At 39.5% G+C, this 18,182-nt stretch overlaps 1 protein-coding gene across 5 annotated transcripts in view; it reads right to left on the reverse strand.

The window, feature by feature from the left end:
* Positions 1-17,222, reverse strand: part of NYAP2 (neuronal tyrosine-phosphorylated phosphoinositide-3-kinase adaptor 2) — a 134,440-nt gene extending 117,218 nt beyond the window's left edge. For 3 of the 5 annotated variants that reach the window (XM_032697811.1, XM_032697810.1, XM_032697808.1), the window contains exons 1-2: positions 15,959-17,222; positions 9,107-9,349 (exon numbers count right to left, since the gene is read on the reverse strand). In XM_032697811.1, the coding sequence (XP_032553702.1) occupies positions 9,107-9,312 (206 nt within the window). In that variant the 5' untranslated portion in view covers positions 9,313-9,349; positions 15,959-17,222. The remainder of the gene's footprint in view (positions 1-9,106; positions 9,350-15,958) is intronic. The other 2 variants (XM_032697809.1, XM_032697812.1) reach the window with 2 other exon arrangements.
* Positions 17,223-18,182: the final 960 nt, after the last annotated feature.

Genomic DNA, 18,182 nt, shown 5'->3' on the forward strand with positions numbered 1-18,182 from the left:
GCTTCTTACTCCACTTACATTCTTCATGTCCCCATACATGTCTCACTTCCACCATGTACTCATAGGTTTTTCTATAGTAGCAATAAAAGGGAAAATCTCCACTAAAAACCTCTTGCTGATTTAAAGGATACTAAAATACAAAGCAATGCTCCAGGATTTCCTCTCCAGTAGAGTGGGCAGCATTTAGCATTGATTGCTATTATTTTTAATCAGATGTCCATAAAATTGAAGACAGGCATCCCTGCTGACCCAATCAAGATGTTTCTCCCATAACAAAATTGCATAATATACAGATTATAAGGGTTTTCTCTGAAACTACCTTGAATCCATCTGCCTATGGAAGATGAATATCAAAATCTAACCACTAAAATATCAGATGCAGTCACTAGATGCAAATAACTGAATTTGTTGTAATACTCAGTTTTATGGCAAAATTTTTGATCTCTCTCTCAAGTTCATCTCATTAACAAAAATCAGAAAAATCACTAGTCAGAGCTCTTACTAACATGATTTTGGTCTTAGCAGACTAATTTTTTAATTAGCCTCTCTTTGTTTACTTATTCAGACACGCGTATTGTGGAGAGCTGCAGGATTGTCTCATGCCAGAGTTACAAAGCAGAGCACAGGACAAATAACTTCCCACATTTCCAAACACCTCTGTTTCAGCCCTGAGCTTTCTGCAGACAGTAGGAATTTGCTTCTCCGTAGCTGCATGCAGAGAAGTAAAACAAACTTTGAGTTTAATTATAGAAGATTATTCTCTAGATGGGCTACATTTTTAAACAATTTCTTTTTGCAATACTAAAGGACTCAGCAGTTTCCTTTTGTCTTTAAAGATTCAATTAAAAGTATGTTTCAGAAATTAAATTACAGCATAAAATTAGCTAAGGGTATGAAATACGGCATTTGCCCCAGCATTCAGGGAAAGGTTGTAAAAAGCAATTCACTTAATGGCTCCAACATGTGATCTCAACTTAATAACTAAAGTGCCCTCAGCTCGCAGAGGATCTGCTGGTGAGATACACCCTATATAATCCACCAAAAGGAGAAATGGATTAAACCCGGGTAAATCTTATTAATTTATGGAAAACCCTGCAGTTACTCTCATTTTTGATCTTTTAAAATGTTACCATTTTGTCAAGAAACACGCTTGTTGGCAGGAATATTTCTGTGGGTTTCAGATGGCTGTGCTCTCCTCAATCTTGACACGTTCCAGAAGTACCTGCCCGAGTGTTGACAGTGTTTGTTTCTCTCCAGCTTTCAGAGAGTACTGCTGGATGTAATTCATCACAAACACTGGGGATACATTTCAATTTATTCTTTGCTCTACTAATATAGGGAAGGAAATGAGCAGTCCCCTAACTCTTCAGCTGTCCCTTTAGTCACCTGTTGGGTACAATTTCAGCTCACACTGTGAGCTGTCTTTGCTCAGCGTGCACTGGGTTAGCGTTTCAGAGGAATCTAATTTCCATTTGGGGTCCTTGGGTACTGCGCAATAAAGAGTGAAATAAAAAACAATTTCACTTATGACTGCCTTCTGTGGGACCACAGCAGCTCCCTCTGCTCATTCACAGGCTCACAGCAGCTCGCATGGGGAGCTGCAGCATCCGCCCCCGGCCCAGCGGGGCTCTCCCGAGGGCTGAGCTGTGCCCACCCACGCCGGATCCACCACGGCTGCTGCACAGGAGATGCCTGCTGGCTCTGCACTGCTGGTGAAGGCCCTGTACTCAGCACACACTCCACGTGATGGGCTTTCTTTGTTTGGTTGGTTTTATCAGGGTTTTGTGGTGTGCTTGTTTATTTTTATATATTTTTAAACTGACTACGCTTATAATTACAATTCAAACTGAAGTAGAAAGCCAGAAGGAAAAACAAAAGGAGTCTCAAATTAACTATAAACCCCACAGCTAATGACATCTCTGCAATCCATTTCTTCTCTAATCTCTCCTTACTCCTGTTTTAATCCAATTGCAGAAAAAACTAAGCAATGCACATACACATTCCTTTTTTCATACAAATTTTAGCCACTGATCCAGCATAACTCGACAACAAGACACCCTTCACCAGATGCTTCTGCTGCAGAAGTAGTGTGACATTCTTTTCTTTTCAAGGGCATACCCAAGAGCAGACTCTCTAGTTTAGGCTAAGAAAATTAACATCCCAATTAAATAATCAAGTACTATACAGTGTTCCTATGGAGGAACAGGAATAAATAAATAAATAAATAAATAGAAGTATGCATAGCCTGTCAGAACAGTGCTGAGGAGAACATGCAAAGGGCACAGACGCCTGCCAGCTGGATGAGGCTTAAAGCAATCTTTATTAATATTAAACCCAGCCAAATACAGCTGTGATTTATGGCCCTTAAAAGAGCAATGCACTGAGCTGTTTTGCTGAAAGAAAATGTTTGTTTTTCTTCAACTTTATGAACAGCTATTGTTAAATGATGGATTTTCCTGCAGGTACAGAAAGATTCACTCTTATTATTCTAATGCTAGCACAGAGCATCAGTTCTGCTCTGTTCTCAGACTGGGGCTGCATATTGCCAGCGTTTATTAAATAGAGAGTTCTGGCAAAATTTCCAAAGTGCATGTGAATATGCATGTGTGCATGTCTAGGACTCTGACTAGCTGCAATTTTGCTACTAATGGCTCATGAGACTTCTTTCTGCATGTTTTCTGTACAAGTATCTGTCCTTCAGGTTGTAACATGAATGCCAAATTCAGGTCACAGGCAATTACAGCATTTGTCAGGTGTCAGCGAACTTCAGCATGGAGTAGTTTTTGGTTATTGGAAACCCTGAACTAGAACAGATCAATGCTTTTAATTTGCATATGAATTGTGCTGAGTGTATTACTGAATGTACTTCTCCATTAATGGAGTCCATCCTAGATTAGTTGCAAAGACTCGATCTGGGTATGACTGAAAAGCCTTCCTTATTTTTTATCCAATCTTCATAACAACAGTTTTTATTCAACTCTACTCTACTCAATTTCATAATATACTTGAAGACATTTTCCAAACAAATGCAAACCTTAGACTAGAAATACTGGCACCACCAGAACTCTACAGGATCATGCAAAATATCTACATTTACATAGCTCTACATGCATCTCTCTTGCTAAAAGGGACTTTTCGGTTAGAGGCAGTGCTGGATAATTTTAACTACCAGAGAGAAGTTAGAATTACACATCCTGTAGTTAACGAGCAATCAAGAAATAGCGAGAAAAAAAGACTAGAAATAAAAGTGGAATGGGAGCAAACTGGTGGTTAAGATCCATACACCCCCCAGTATCTTTCAGAAACAGTGTGCCAAGGACTGTCTTCCGGAGGTACAACATAACTCCTCCAGGATGACTCAGAGTGCCAAGGCGGCACCAGCCTGGAGGTTGTATGGGAACACACGCCCAAATGGAACTGGAGCAGGGCCAGCTCACTCATTTACAAGGTGGTCAGACAGCCTGCAAACACCCATAGCACAGAGCCACTTCGACTGGATTTTAACAAGGAGAAAAAAGGGGCTGCAACCCCTTCAGAAGTCTTCTGGACTCTCTATGACCCCACACTTCTAATATGCTTTTAAATGTAGCAAATGAATCCTGAGCAAAAGTGCACCCACCTACATAGTGGGCCAGTATAGGTCTGAGCAACTTGTGGAATGAAGGGGAGGAGGTCACGTAACTTGCCCAAAAGAAAGTAAAAGTTGTAAGCAGAAGCCCTAAAATCTGGGAAGAGTTATTGAAACTAACATCAATATTTAAATGGCAAACTGATAATGATTTCTGCTTTATTTCCTTGGTACTTTGGATTACAAAGCTGGCTATCAGCCTGTATGGTAAGTTTTAAATGACATTAGTCGCATGACTGTTCTAAAATAAAACTTCTCAGAATAACAGCAACAGCAATATAATATAGTATGCATTGTGTCTGTTGTTTATTTTGTGTGGCAATAATACAGGCAGCCATATGGATATGAGCATTTGGAAGGGAGGATTTGTTGGCTAGATCATCACATCTGTTTACTTATAAATGCAACAAAAATACATTTGGAGGTCACTGACTGCACAACCATTTTACTTGCTCCTGATGAATAAAAAGCTATCAATGCTACTCTTTCTACATCAACCCAACCTCAAAAGAGACCCTATGATATTTTTATGAGAAAAAGGTTTTGAAATCGTAGTAAAATAAGTCTCTATCACACTTTATCAGCCACTTCCACTGTAATGGTGGTATCAGAGCAATAACTTAATCTAGGATGAAATGAGCATGCAACATGTCCAGGAGGAAGATAAAGAAAACAACCAGTGCCCCAGTTAAGCTTCCTCATAACACAAACCCTTTGATTAAAGGAGCATGTACCACTGACCTCATATCTAAAAATCACATTCATTGAGTGAACTCAGACTTTAATTAAAAACAAAAACAAACAAAAACCAAACAAAAACACACAAAGAAAAAACCCTTCACCAACACACCAAGACAATAACAGGTTACAAGCTTGTAATATATAACATCTCAATAACGTGTTTGCAGTATTTCAATCAAGGCTCTCACCATGATCCAAAATATTTATGGCACTTCCTTCACCCTTTTCTTGATGTCAGACTATAAGCATATTGTAATCTAGCAAGCCTGAATTTTTATTCCTGAAAACTTAGAAATGTGTAATTTACTACACAGACTTTCAACTACAGATATATGTTCAGAAAAAAAAAGAAGAAATAGTGCTTTAAGAATTCTTTCACCCAGAGTATTGTTCTGATTTCAAGACATTATTAAGAACATTAAGTTCATAATGAAATTATTTTATTTAGGTTATTTTTTACTCTGGCAGAAACACTTCAGCATGTCCATATAGTCTAAGATTACACACATTTTCTCAGACGAACAGAGCTTTTGGCAGTGAATAATCCCATGCATAGAAATATTTTTATATTTGCTTGCTGTCACCCACGCTTGATAACACGACTTTTAGCTGAAGGACACATAATTTTCATCTTGTTCATGAAGGAAACTAAGGATAGGAACTACAGAACACTGCAGACAGATAATACCTGAATTCAATTACTTCCACAACTTAAAAAAAAAAAAAAAGGCAAGAGAAAAATATGATCTTACTTTTGCTGATGGGTTAGTCTTCAATACTTGTTTTGCCAAAGAAAGGAGAGGTTAGGATGACAGCTGTTCATTACAATTCCTTCTTTACTACAAGAGCTTAACTCTGCCACTGGCTGGCTGGCCCATTTCTGTTTGCTTTAGCACAGAACAGTGCTCCTAAAAGCTCCTCCTATTGACAGCATCTGCCTGGATACTTCCCTCAACAAGCAGAAACAAGGTTTTCCAGAGCCATTTACGTCCTGGGAATGAGCTACAAGTAAGGGAAACCAGCAGAAGTAAATATTTTGATGATTAAGTCCAGGATTTGGCAGGTAGAAATTCATGCCCACTAACACCACCAGCTTTACACCAGAGCAGTCACATCTTCACATTGATACAAATCAAAGCAACAACTTCCCTGACAGAAACAGTAGCTCAAGTTATGCCTAAAAAATACATCTCTTAAAAGTGTATCTATTACTGCAACATGTCTGAGCCTTCAGAGAAGGAGGGTTCATTATTTGTTCCTTACAAGAGTTGGTATTCGTGCAATTAAGAAAAGCATTGGTGAAGTATCCACACAAAACAATGTATAATAAAGTACCTAAATATATGTATTTCAATTATGGGTGACTCAGAAAGCAACTGCTCATTCTAACAGATGCCCTATATAAACTCCAAATACTCACTTTTTTCCTGGCACCCAAAATAGCTGAGGCAAATCTACCTTCTGTTCCCAGAAATGCTGCCTAGGGCAGATATTGTATCATGGCAAATGTACATGTCACAGTACTGCAACTTTATTGCCAGTGAAAATGATACTGCTCCATAACTTTATTTGCAATTTATAGGCTCTGTGGGAAATATGCCAGTACGTTCTCTTGGTCTGGACACAGCTGCCTGAATAGACATGGTCACGCAATGAGACCAGACAAATAAAAGATGGAAGAAAAAGGTCTAAACATTAGGTGATATATATATTTATTTATTGTGGCTTACTCTCAGCTACTAATCAGCACATTAACCTTATTTTCTCCGCATGATCGCTAAGTACCATACTAAAATTAGGTCAGAAATTCAGATCAGATCAGCTGACTCAGCCCAGCAAGATCAGACAAAGACTAGTTGCTTGGGGTTTTTTTTCCAATCCAATACGCTGTGTTTATCTCCTGAAAATAGATCCATACATTTTTCCCCACAATTAACCTATCAGAGCCACACATGATGAGACAGCAGTCACACTGAAGGTACATCAGTGCTACTGAGGAAAGACAACACAGTGTATTCTTTGGAAGGCAAAATGTGCAAAGAAACATCTTTTTTTTTTTTTCAGGTCATTTTTCAGATCTTGTTTTCAAACTGCTCAGACTAATGCATTTCAATGAACTTAAGTCATTCAGCATAGTTATGAGATGATTTAGGTAAATAACAGCTGCTTCCAAATAGTGTTGTGTGTGACCACCACCACTTTATTAGCTAATACATTACTCATTATTATGTTTTTAATATACACAACCAGCCTTCTTCTAAGAGAGACCATCTGAACACTAAAATAGCTTCTAAATACAAAAATGGTAAACTAGCTTCTAAAACAATTCAGTAATTGGACTATCAGATAATTTTCATAAGGTACAAAGGACTTACAGCTGCTTTATTTTCACCCCCACATGCCAAAGAAGAGTGTTTGTGGGAACCCCTGCTCCTGTTCAAAAATCTACCTGCAGTTAATCACAGGGGATGACTCCCTTGTTGCTAAGGAGATTTTTTGCAACTGTTGGTAGTCTCCAGACTGGTAGCACTGTTATCACTGCACATGTGCACCACTTTCTATCTAGGCCACAGTATCAGGAATTAGGGATAATATAAATATCCATCAAGATAAGGTAAAGACTTAAGGAATATAGAAGAGAACAAAGAAGAAATCAATAATCCTACTTTACCTTTCCTGTCTGCTATGTTTCAATAGATAACATGGTTTTGGATGAATCTCTGGAGATTACTACAGGGAACAGACTCAATTGCAATCAGCCTAAGTGACTTCAGACATCATGGTTGCTTTAGACAGATCAGATGTTCTCCCTTGGTCTGTCATTGCTTTTAGTCTTTCTGATCAAGGATCACAAGTATCTTTTTTTTTTTTTACCTCTACGAGTTTCCATAAGAAAGAGACAGAGAACAAGACTTGAAGAGAACGTTTTTCAAGATTTCCTAAGGTGTTTTTCCTACTTTTTTTTCCCTCAGAGAGATATTGTTTATCCCCTCAGTGTTACTGAGATAAGATGGGTGGAGAGGGATCAGAGGGGACCACTGCAAACAGTTTCCCACAGAAAAGCCCAATATTCAGGAAATGCAATCCACATGCAGATACATGCTGTTCCTCTAATAAACCCACTATGTTGCTGGTCTTAATCCTTCTGTCTTCAGCTGAGGATCAGCTGAACTGATATCACTGAGGATCAGAACTCTGTCCTCAGTGATATCAGTTTAGCATGAGCAAGAATTTCATGGTTTGGCTCAGCCTAAATAATCTGTATTTGTCCAGAGCTCTTCGTCAAATCACTTTGCCAGGATCAATAAACAAAACCACACAAACAAACCACAATGTAGGAAATACTGTTACCACCATTCAAGTTAGGTAGAGAAGCTTGGCTAGAGGACTACAAAGAACCAGGTCAGTCTACAACTTACTCTCTCATGTCCCAAGAAACTTCAAGAAAACCCCTGTTCTGGTACTTAGTGGCCTTTATGGTCACACATACAAAAGTACACGCAAACAGGTTAGCCAGAGTACAGCCTAGTTAGTTGTATTCACCTTAATTTTACATTATTCTTATCACTCCAACTAAATTGCTGACAATCCAAAAAGCTCCACTTCTTAGAACATAAAGCAGCCATATTTTTGCTTTACATTCCTTTATCTCCCTCCTCTGTCAAACTGCATGTGCTGCTCTTTTCTTTTTAATATTCCATCAAAATAATCAGACTATTGAGGTAGTGCTTGAATTTCACAGCACAGCATGTCTGTTATACCTGGATGTACAGTACCCAAGATATAGCACAAAATTTAATCACTTAAACTGAAATACAGAGGACTCATGCTGGGGGAAAAAAATTCAAAAGGTCTCTCAGTTTGTGCTCAAGCCATCCATTTCCACATAAAAGTATAGTATTCAGATGGATGATTTTAACCTCACCTCAAGAAACCCATTTTTTTAAATAATGCAAATGTGTATGTAATAAATATTTATATATATTCCATTCAACCTTCTCCTCTCCAAGAGGCTGCAGAGATTTCATTGATATCCACTGGCACAAGAGGCCAGGTCAGGCAAGTGCTCCTCCAATTAAATGTCAATTAAAATCAATGGAACTATTCAAGAAGAGCCATTATTGGGTACTGCCCATCAGGGGCTTGATCCATTTTCCTTTAAATGATTGCAAGATTGTTACTGACTTCAGAGCTCGCAGAATGGAAAGGAAATCGCAAATAATAGACTTTTTTTTTTAAAAAAAACCTCAGATAGATATTAAAAACCTTTGAAAATTTACGAGATTTAAAACATCAGCTAAAGGAAAGTTTATTGTGACCTGTGAGGCTCTCCCTGTCTTGCTCACACACAAATATACCTTTGCACAAAGTACAAACTGTCCATCTAAAATCACTGAGAGGTTGAGAACCTATTTTTCACTAGATCTACATCTCTTATTCTTGAGACCCAAACTTTTTGTTACAAATCGCACCTGTTCAAGATGCCACACAAGCTCAAACTGAATATATTTAGATGGGAATACTCTCTTCCGCTGAGGGAGGAAGAACCATTCACCATCATGTCTACACAGTGTAAAGTGCAATTAGAAGCCTGACATGGGTCAGTGGTCTGCACTGCTTTTACCAGCAAGCTGCTTGGAAATCAACTGGTCTACACATATTTCCCATGTCTGAGACTGAGCCCCTCACTTTTCATTCACTCTGCCAGACCACTCATCTTTGTATCAAAATATTTACCGTTTTATTGCTTCTTCTTGTTTTCGACGTTTTTCACTCTTTTCTTTCAAGTAAGCCAGGTTTGTTTCATTCCTCATGCGATCATTCTCTCGAGCAATGTCTGATGCATTCTGTATAACCAAGCCATCATAGGCCTTCATCCCCATATCTTCAATATACTGGAGAAAAGCGCCCAAAGTGACCTCCTCCTGATTAGAACTCATCATCTTGCAGGAGATAATGAACAAAGGAAAGCAACGTTTCCTGCAGGTTGAAAAACACATAATACCTTAATCAGTAGGAAAATAGCTTATGGTTTATGACAGCGAGATTGTGTCAGTTGTAATTAACATCTTCATAAGAGACAATTTTTCAGACTTTCTCCTGTTTAAAGGATAATAAACAAAGCAATTCAGAACACAGAGCATTACTCGAGACAAGAGGAGACAAAATCAAGAGTCTCTTCTTCCAGGCCGTGCAGATCCACCCAATTACACACTGTAAATCCCAAAAAAGTTTCCTCCCATCCTCTCCCTTTTTATAATACCCACCAGTTGCATTGACACTGACATCCCCCAATCTCAGTTTGAATTAGATTGAGAAGGCTTTCATCACAGGACAATAGGTCCTTTCTGCAGTTTAGATAAGGCTGCACCAGAGCAGATTACCAAACAAAATTCCTATTCTTCAAGATATTCCAAAGTTCAGGTGAAAAATATTGTTCAATTTTTTGAAACAAAATACCTTTCTCCAAAAAAATTTTCATCAGGTACAAAATCTAGACAGAAATATTGTAAAATAGTTTCCTGTATTTCTTAGTAATGTAGATATGAGCCCATAAACCCTGGTCATCTGCTACCCAACAGCTTGTTAACTTGAGGCTCAAGAATGGACAAGACATCCCAGCTGAGCTGGGTCCTTCAGAACTCTAAAGCCCTGAAATTCTCCAGACTTCCATACTTCTTCCACAGGTATGACAGGCACTTGGGTTCACAGCACCTCCAGCTAAGCAGCAAGGAGCAGACACACTTAGACCCTTAGGTCACTCCTGGCTCTATGGCAGGCAGCCTAAAAGCTCTCAGAAAGGCCCCAAAGGTTTTCCACTCATCAACAGACATCCTGGGAGTTGCAAGAACTCTGGTGAATTGACACATCAGTAAATACTACTGGAGACTAAAGTCAAGGTAGAATTTCAAGAGATATGCTGTCTCTCTCTAAAGTCTATGCATTCGATTAACTACTTACTAGATAAGTAAAATAGAACTTTATTAAAAAAATAGTTTTGCCATCTTATTTTAAACACTGAGTCCTGTAAGGTCCAGAGACAGGACAACCTTGAGTTGTATTGTGTGGGGTCCTCATTTTACAATGGGGGAGTCACTGCAGGAGGGACTGAGTGACCCGTGGGCAGACCTGGCAGCTGAACTCAGGTCTCTAAGGCACATTTGCTTATTCACTCCTAGAGCATTCCTCCCTTCCCCGAAGAAGGATTGTGTGACTTCTCGGAATCAGCCCGAGAACCCTGCCAGCACTACAACTAGAAGTGATCTTATTGAATAGACAATGAGAATCCAGTCTGCACACAGATTTTTAGGGACAGGGTTCCTTTGTAATCAGCGACAAAAATCTTTCCCCCATTTCCTAATCTTATGTCATATTTCTAGTCTTTATCACATAGTTGAACAAGTAAAATTCTGATCTGAATAGGCATTGCTTCTAAATAAATAAATAAATAAATAAAATGCTCTTCAGGATTCCAGTAATCCACTCTGGGCTATCAGGCACAGCCCAGACCATGAGAATGCAAGGGATGAAAAAAACAGAGAAATATTTTTCCACCCTTGAATGTTTTTCCCCCGTTTTTGACTACTTGAAGTGACAATGGCAACAAGCATCTGGTTTCAGGCAGTTAATACCTTAAAAGCACACCAGTAATTTTCTCTTGTTCCCCATGTCTGTATATCAAAATCATATCTATACAATGATGACACGACTGTTAAAATGATGAAGATTCAGAGAATGCAAAGAGTCTGCTCCTATTACCTCTTCTGCCTCCCAGACAACCTTTTCTATCAACTAAACCTCAACATGAGCATAAGGCTGATGTTCAGGGTCACTGAAATGATCTTTAAACATTTTCAGGCATGGGTATAAGCATCTCCTACTAATCCCTGCAGGGTAAAACTAGTGAAGGAGGTCTTAGTGCAGCCCAATGTGCACGCATGGCATTTTACACAGCTCTGACATTGGAACAGACTAGAACTCCACTGGGTTGGAACAGGCATTCAGCCATTCCATATATTCACCATAAGTGGCACACTATCTGCAAAGGAGTAAATTGCAAAGCTGATAATGAGCTAAACAGATTCTGCCACTGTTACTGGTGCTTCAGCAGACATTATTTTAGACCAATTCCCAACCTTGCTGATTAAAAAAAAAAGTAAGTCCAGTTACCAAAGCCCCTTCCTAGGAGTGTGCCTCTACAGCATGACACCTACCTGACTAAAGCCAATGCTAACAGCATAGACACCTCTAACTCCACTGTCTCTTAACTCTTTAAATGATATCTGCTCTTTGATGGTTCAAGTCCAGGCCATTTTCCCCCTGCAGATGGCTATTACACTGGCTTTTCCATTTTGGACTTCTAATAAAGCTTTGTTTGTGCATATGTTCAATTAAATTGAAATAAACTTGCACAACAGAGAAACCTCACCCTAGAAAACTCAATGGCAGTATTGCCATTGATTTCTCCAGTAACCAGATTTTACTCCTGAAATATAGTAGAAAATTTTATACTGATGATAACTTCAACAGGCTTTAAATAAATGCAGTTCTGATTCATTTTTCCCCAAGACATAGAACTTCATCTACTTCACATTCTCTTTTGTGACAACAATACTGCATATTTTTCCCTCATTGTTTTTCTCTCACTTTGTAAGTCAAAAATGAGCTGCCACTTAGGATATACCAGATCTCCTTTTATTATGATGTTTATTTTTTGAACAGGAGGATAAAGTCATTCCAGTTGCAAAAAGACTGAAATAAAAAGCTTTTATTCTGCTGCATGCACTGATGAGATTCTTTATGTGCTAGTTTATTGCTGATGTTTTCTATTACTAAATTCATGCAGAATGACAAAACTTACACACTGTTTAATAGATAGACCAAAATATATTCTTTGTCCTAACTGAGGTCCAATCCTGCAACCGTACCGAGCAACTGTAGCTATTGAGCTCCTCCTGTGACTGTGATGCTTGCACACTCATAACACCAAATTCAGTTTGGGGTACTTCCTGGAGGTAGTTGGGGAAGACATGTATTTCAGAACCTTAAACCTGCACGTATGGCACCAACTCCAAAAAGCCTCTGTGCAAGCAGCAAGCATTTTCTGGATCAAAACCCCTCTGCCTCCTGCCTGCATGGTATTTTATACCCTCACTGCATTTACTAATAATTTACAGTTGTGCATACTATACTTAAACAGGGATTAAAAATGCAAACAGCTGGTGCAAAAAGCTTAACTAATTACTGTAAACATTTTTATAGTATTAGTATTCCTTGCAAGGCACACTAGGACCAATTTTATTTACAGGTATTAATGCCACTGCAGAGATCCGTGTTACCCTAAAAAATGTGCATAACAACTGCAATAGGTTGCAACCAATACATGTGGCCCATGGAGTCCCATGCAGTGCCTGCTGTCCCCCTCCTTGGAAAATGGCAGACAGCACTGATCAACCTTTGATCAAAGGTTCTGCTGACTTGTAAACTCAGGCAGTGAGCAATTCCTAACCATCTGCCAGGGCAGATACAAGTACAGGCAAGTGTTGTGTTGGAGTACATTTATATTTGATTAAAACTATGCAAATGCAAGTTGCTAAATAAGTAATGCAAGCTGTAGGTGAGGCACCACCATTCTGGTGCCCCTAACATGCACACTGTGGTCAGGGATTTTGTTAGTCAGTGACAAGTGCCATACAGAGTCACCTAAGTATTTGCAATCAAATTGCTTTCAGTGCATTTTTTTTTTCTGAAATCAAGCAGCCCTGGAAAATTCTAACTAGGAGTTGCACCATTTGAAAAATTGTTTCGACACTCCTTTCTTTTTCTCCTCCTCATTGTGAAGGAACAAAAGGAGACAGCAGGGCAGAGGAAAAGCACTGGAATTCAGCTGTTGGAAGTCAACAAACTACAAAGTCAACAAAAATTGTTTGGAGGAACTTGGTTCTGAGTGTTCACTGAACATGAACATCTTTGAAAATTCACCTGAGCACATGGAGACAAAGGAGGAGTTCTCAATCATGTTCACTTTGCTTCTTAAAGGTCAAACTAACACGATGTGAAACCTCTCTGAGAGAAAAAACACAATCACACCCCTTCATACTCACTGACACTTGCCCCTCCAGGTACCCCTAAATCAGAGGGACACTGGCAAAGGAGCACAGAGCAGCTCACACTGCCCTGGCTCGTGCTTTCAGCTGTCAGCATGGGAGGAGTAAAGCAAGAAAGATTATTTTTTTTTTCCTTTCCTGCCAGTGCATCTGGTTTACTGGCAAGGGCAAGCGGTCCCCTTCCTGGTTTGCTTAGAAATATTTACATAACTAAATTCAAGATCATTGTATTGATTCAGACACAGTTTCTATGGGAGCATAATGCATTGTGTTTCACAAGACTGTTGCATACCCTACTTCTAATTTAACTATTTGTTCTGATGCCAAATATACAACATTCTCGGTCAAAGCACAAAGCTCCTCCTTTTCAAATGATCAGTGTGCAAAAATATTGATTTCAGAATACGAGGAGTAATCGACCCAATATCACAGTATTCAAGCAGTGCTACACACGTGAAGATTCAGACATGCCATTCTCCCTCTTATTCACATGAGGATCCCCAAAATATCAGTTGCTTTTCAGCTTGCTTGACAGCCATAAGCTGCAGCTGTGCTGCGTTGAAAATTGGCAATGCTGACATTAAACTGAAGGAGCTTTTTGAAGTAATGACAAAGGCACTGATTGCCTTCTTCCAAAGCAGAGGGATTTTTTTTTTTTAATTTTAACGTAGGAGAACAGAGACTGGAATAGCAAGTGGGGAGTTGCCCAGAGTCATGAATCCAATATCTAATTTATAAAGACCTACTACACACCTCTCCAGTCCTGCCTGATTCCCTCCCAAATACTGCTTCCTCTCCTTGAAAACACATCTGCTTTCACATTACCTATCAACTCCCTCCACTAAATTCAGTATATTAAAAGGATTCTGCACAAATCAAGGATGCTAATCAGCCTATCAACCCTCGAGTTTGAGCTGTTGCATTCTAGTTGCTTGCAAGAAAATAAGAGCAAAGTAGACAGGCCAGCCATATCCAGTTTTCACAAACTGCTGACCACAGCAGCACTAATAAGGACCTAATGGTATTGGATGTACAAAAAAAAAAATACTTTTGCTGTGACCAACAAAAATTTGGTGATGTAAAAATATACTAGAGACTAGTTTGCAGAACTCTTATCATAACTGTGCCTTATATCAAGTGAGATTTGAAATATCCAAGCACTTGAATGTGATGATATAAATTGCTAAGACATGCTTCTTAGAGTTACATCCCCTGGTCATTCCTAACAATGAAATGGCTTTACTGTTTTCACACACGGTGACGCATTAAATTCCAATGTCAAAGAGGAAAGACCTTCTGAAACTGGCTGCAAGTTTCCTATTGTGTGTCATTTGACAACTATATATGCACATATTTAAAAAAAAAAGAACCAAAGAACCACTACCATTATTTGGAAGTACAAAACACGTTTTGTATTTTGACTGGGACAGATTATATACCTGGTCCTCATTGTACTGCACAGCACAAGCTCTAGCACCTGGGCAAAATCACTGAAGCTAAGTAGTGCTGAGCCCTTCACTTCAAGAGGTTAAAAGAGTCTCCTTCAGTAGAGTGTGAATGCTACTACATGGATTTAAAGAAATAGTCCATTTCTATAGATGTTCTATTCCTCCTATGGAAGAGCTGTGTTCCCTATAGTTGTAAGAACCAAAAAAAAATACCCTGAGACTTGAATTTTGGCTCCCTTGCAGATGCCTCTTGAAAAGGAAAAAGGTCTTTGCTAACAATGACTCCTCTATGACTCCAGGATGTAAAAAGCTGTTGTTACTTTGCAATACAGCAACACTTTTATTACTTTTGTCCCCTGAGGAAAACAAGGCATCCTCCTAACCCCATGGGTATTGGACAATTACAAACCCAGGTTCAGAATGGCCAACACTTAAGTGCAATTATGACATTTTACCTCCCAATATGATGCAGAAGACTTATAAACAACAAGAAGAAATAAAATCACACAACACACAGACATATACACAGAGATTCTGTGTGCAAACAGGAGTGCATATGAACTCAGAAGAAATCACGAGCTTCTTGCTGATGGACTTATTTTTTCCTCCTCTTTAAGAAAATGAAATGGAGATTTCACTATCACCAGCATCATGTTCATATGTTGTAAAATATTAATGGTACAGCAGGTCTGATAAGTAACTAGCATAGATGTTGGAAATTATTTCAATTCATTAATCAGAAAATATAAAAGAATGGTTTTAATTATTTAACAGGGCTTTTTACAAACAAAAAAAAATTCAGCTACAAAATGTCTCTATTACAAGCACAATCAACACGTGAAGTACACAAAACCAGTCAAATAGACTTCGGCCTTTAGTTTAGCAATGGTTTGGTTAATACAGTCTAAAAATACATGCAACCTCATTATGCACTCTGACTATTCATTATTTCACTTCGTAATATTATTTTTTCATTCTAATTAGCACCATATTTCATTAGCATGCTCATAGGATGTATTAAAATATGTACGTACCAAAATCTAAGTCCACGGGGACCACTAAGTGCAATAATCAAAGGTGACTTTTGCCTGTAAAAGCCCTTTCCTGTGGTTACCTCAGTGCAGTCGGAAGGGATATTTCAGCACCATAAGAAACAGATTTTCAGTTAGGCTCAGTTTTTTCTTCAGTTAAAGTGCATTAAATCTTGCTGGCAGAATTGCCCAGATTGTAGAATTCGACATCGCTACAAGTCAATGCGTTATGTTACAGATCTTCTTAGCATATGATTAAAATGGCATGGAAAGTTTGGCTTTGAAAAAAAAAAAATGCAGTGGAAAGAAAAGACAAGTGCTTGCTTCTTTAAATCCACATTCAGAGAAGAGAGGGTATGGATAATGGGAGGGTATAAACAACACCCTGCTTTGAGGTCCAGCAGAGAAGAAACTGGATGATTTTTACCCACTTTACAACACAGACGATTACGGCACCGTCATATGCACTAACACAGAGATTTCTAAGGTGCCTCATTTGAATATGTTCCGTGGAGACAAAAAGAAAGGAATATGAGGAAGAGCAAATATCCTATCCGAATGGCTTCTTGCAGCAAGGAAAGACGCTCGCTCGCTCATTGCCACTCAAATACAGAAGGTCTGAAGCAGTCTGGCTTGTGGCATCGTCTCTCTCTCCCCCGTGACTACAGGCAGGCTTGCTCTCACCGGCTGCCTGGCTCTGTTGGTGCTGTTGTTGATTAATCAGGAATTCTCAAACAAAGAGCAAGCCTACCTTCGGGTGCCAGCAGGACTGTGGGGCTCCTCTCCTGCTGCAATCCGGCTGCCCTGACCCCCCGCGCAGCCAGCATCATCCTAGCACCTCGGACAGCTCCGCCGCGCCGGGCCCATGGAGAGGCGCGACGGCGGAGCGGCAGCGGCGGCGGTCCTGGCTCCGGGCTCGGGAGCTAGGCAACAGTCTCGCTCTTATCTCCGCTGCACTGAAGTCTGATTAGCAAATAATCCAGTGGGGGGTAAAAAAAAAAAAAAATCTGCATGAGCAGCACTGTACATCACATGGAGTCTATAGGTGGGAAAGAATATGAAACAACGCCCTTTCCCCCTCCTTCTCCCTTCCCAAAAAAAAAAAAAAAGAGAAATTGTTCTTCCACGGAGATTGTGTAAGTTAACCTTTAGCCCATATTATGGCTCAAGGAAATGAGCAGCCACTTAAAAGGAACATCTACGCCTCAGTTTGATACCTCATACTGATGTATCTTTTGCACTCACCCTCACTGAAAAGCAGTGCAAGGCACACAATTACTGCTGACGCAGATGAGATTGCTGCTGCTTGGGGAAGGAGGGGAGGAGCTTCTCAACCCATCAAAACAACCTCCCACCACCTGCTCCCATTGCACGAGAACAAAACTACGCCGCTCGGACAGACTGAGCGTGACATTTATGCCGTTTTACTTATATTGATATGCACACTCCGGAAAGAAGCATTCTGTTTGAAAAGCATTCAGGGTGAAACTACACAGTTTAATGCTCATCCAGAATTTGTGTAATGGTTTGGAAGAAAACATTTCCTTTCTTCTGAACTGGATCAATCTGTGTTATAGCTCCTCCTTGCAGAGTATGTGCAGTTTTGCTTTCTCTCCCCCCAAACCTGCAGCCTGGACACAAAGCAAAAGCATTCACTCCCTGTGCCAAAGCCAGGAAAGGGGCGATGGCTGAATGTGCACAGATTGTGTTACCCCATTGTTAAACGCTATTTGATTCTTTCTCCTTTCTTAAGTTACAGGCATATTTTTCTCCAGCATAAATCTTGATTCTGATGCTACAAAAGCAGTTGAATTTATTTCTAAAACTAATAACAGGAATTATAGTCACAGAATGAAATGCTTTCAAAAGTAATGCATGTTCACATGAAAAACTGTGCTGATACAAAATAAGACCCTGCCTACAGAGCACGGGAGAACTTCCTGCAGATTTATTTCCCCCCAGCTGGAATATCAATATTTCCTCACATTCAACAGCCTTCAAGATAGCCACCAAGACACATTGCAAAACATGGTGACCACCTTCATGCATTGAAAGCGCAGCCTGAAAAAAGCCTGATTCTAAAACTGTCTCTCATATTCATTAGTAATTCATTCCCTGCTCACTGTAATAGTTGCATGTCCCAGCACACCTCTTGCCACTCTGTGAAACAGGACACAAACTTCCACATTACATCTCCAAGAGACCGTTTCAAAAGGGTTACCCTTAA

The sequence above is a fragment of the Chiroxiphia lanceolata genome, chromosome 10 (genome assembly GCF_009829145.1).
Source record: "Chiroxiphia lanceolata isolate bChiLan1 chromosome 10, bChiLan1.pri, whole genome shotgun sequence".
In the NCBI taxonomy this organism is placed as follows: Eukaryota; Metazoa; Chordata; class Aves; order Passeriformes; family Pipridae; genus Chiroxiphia; species Chiroxiphia lanceolata.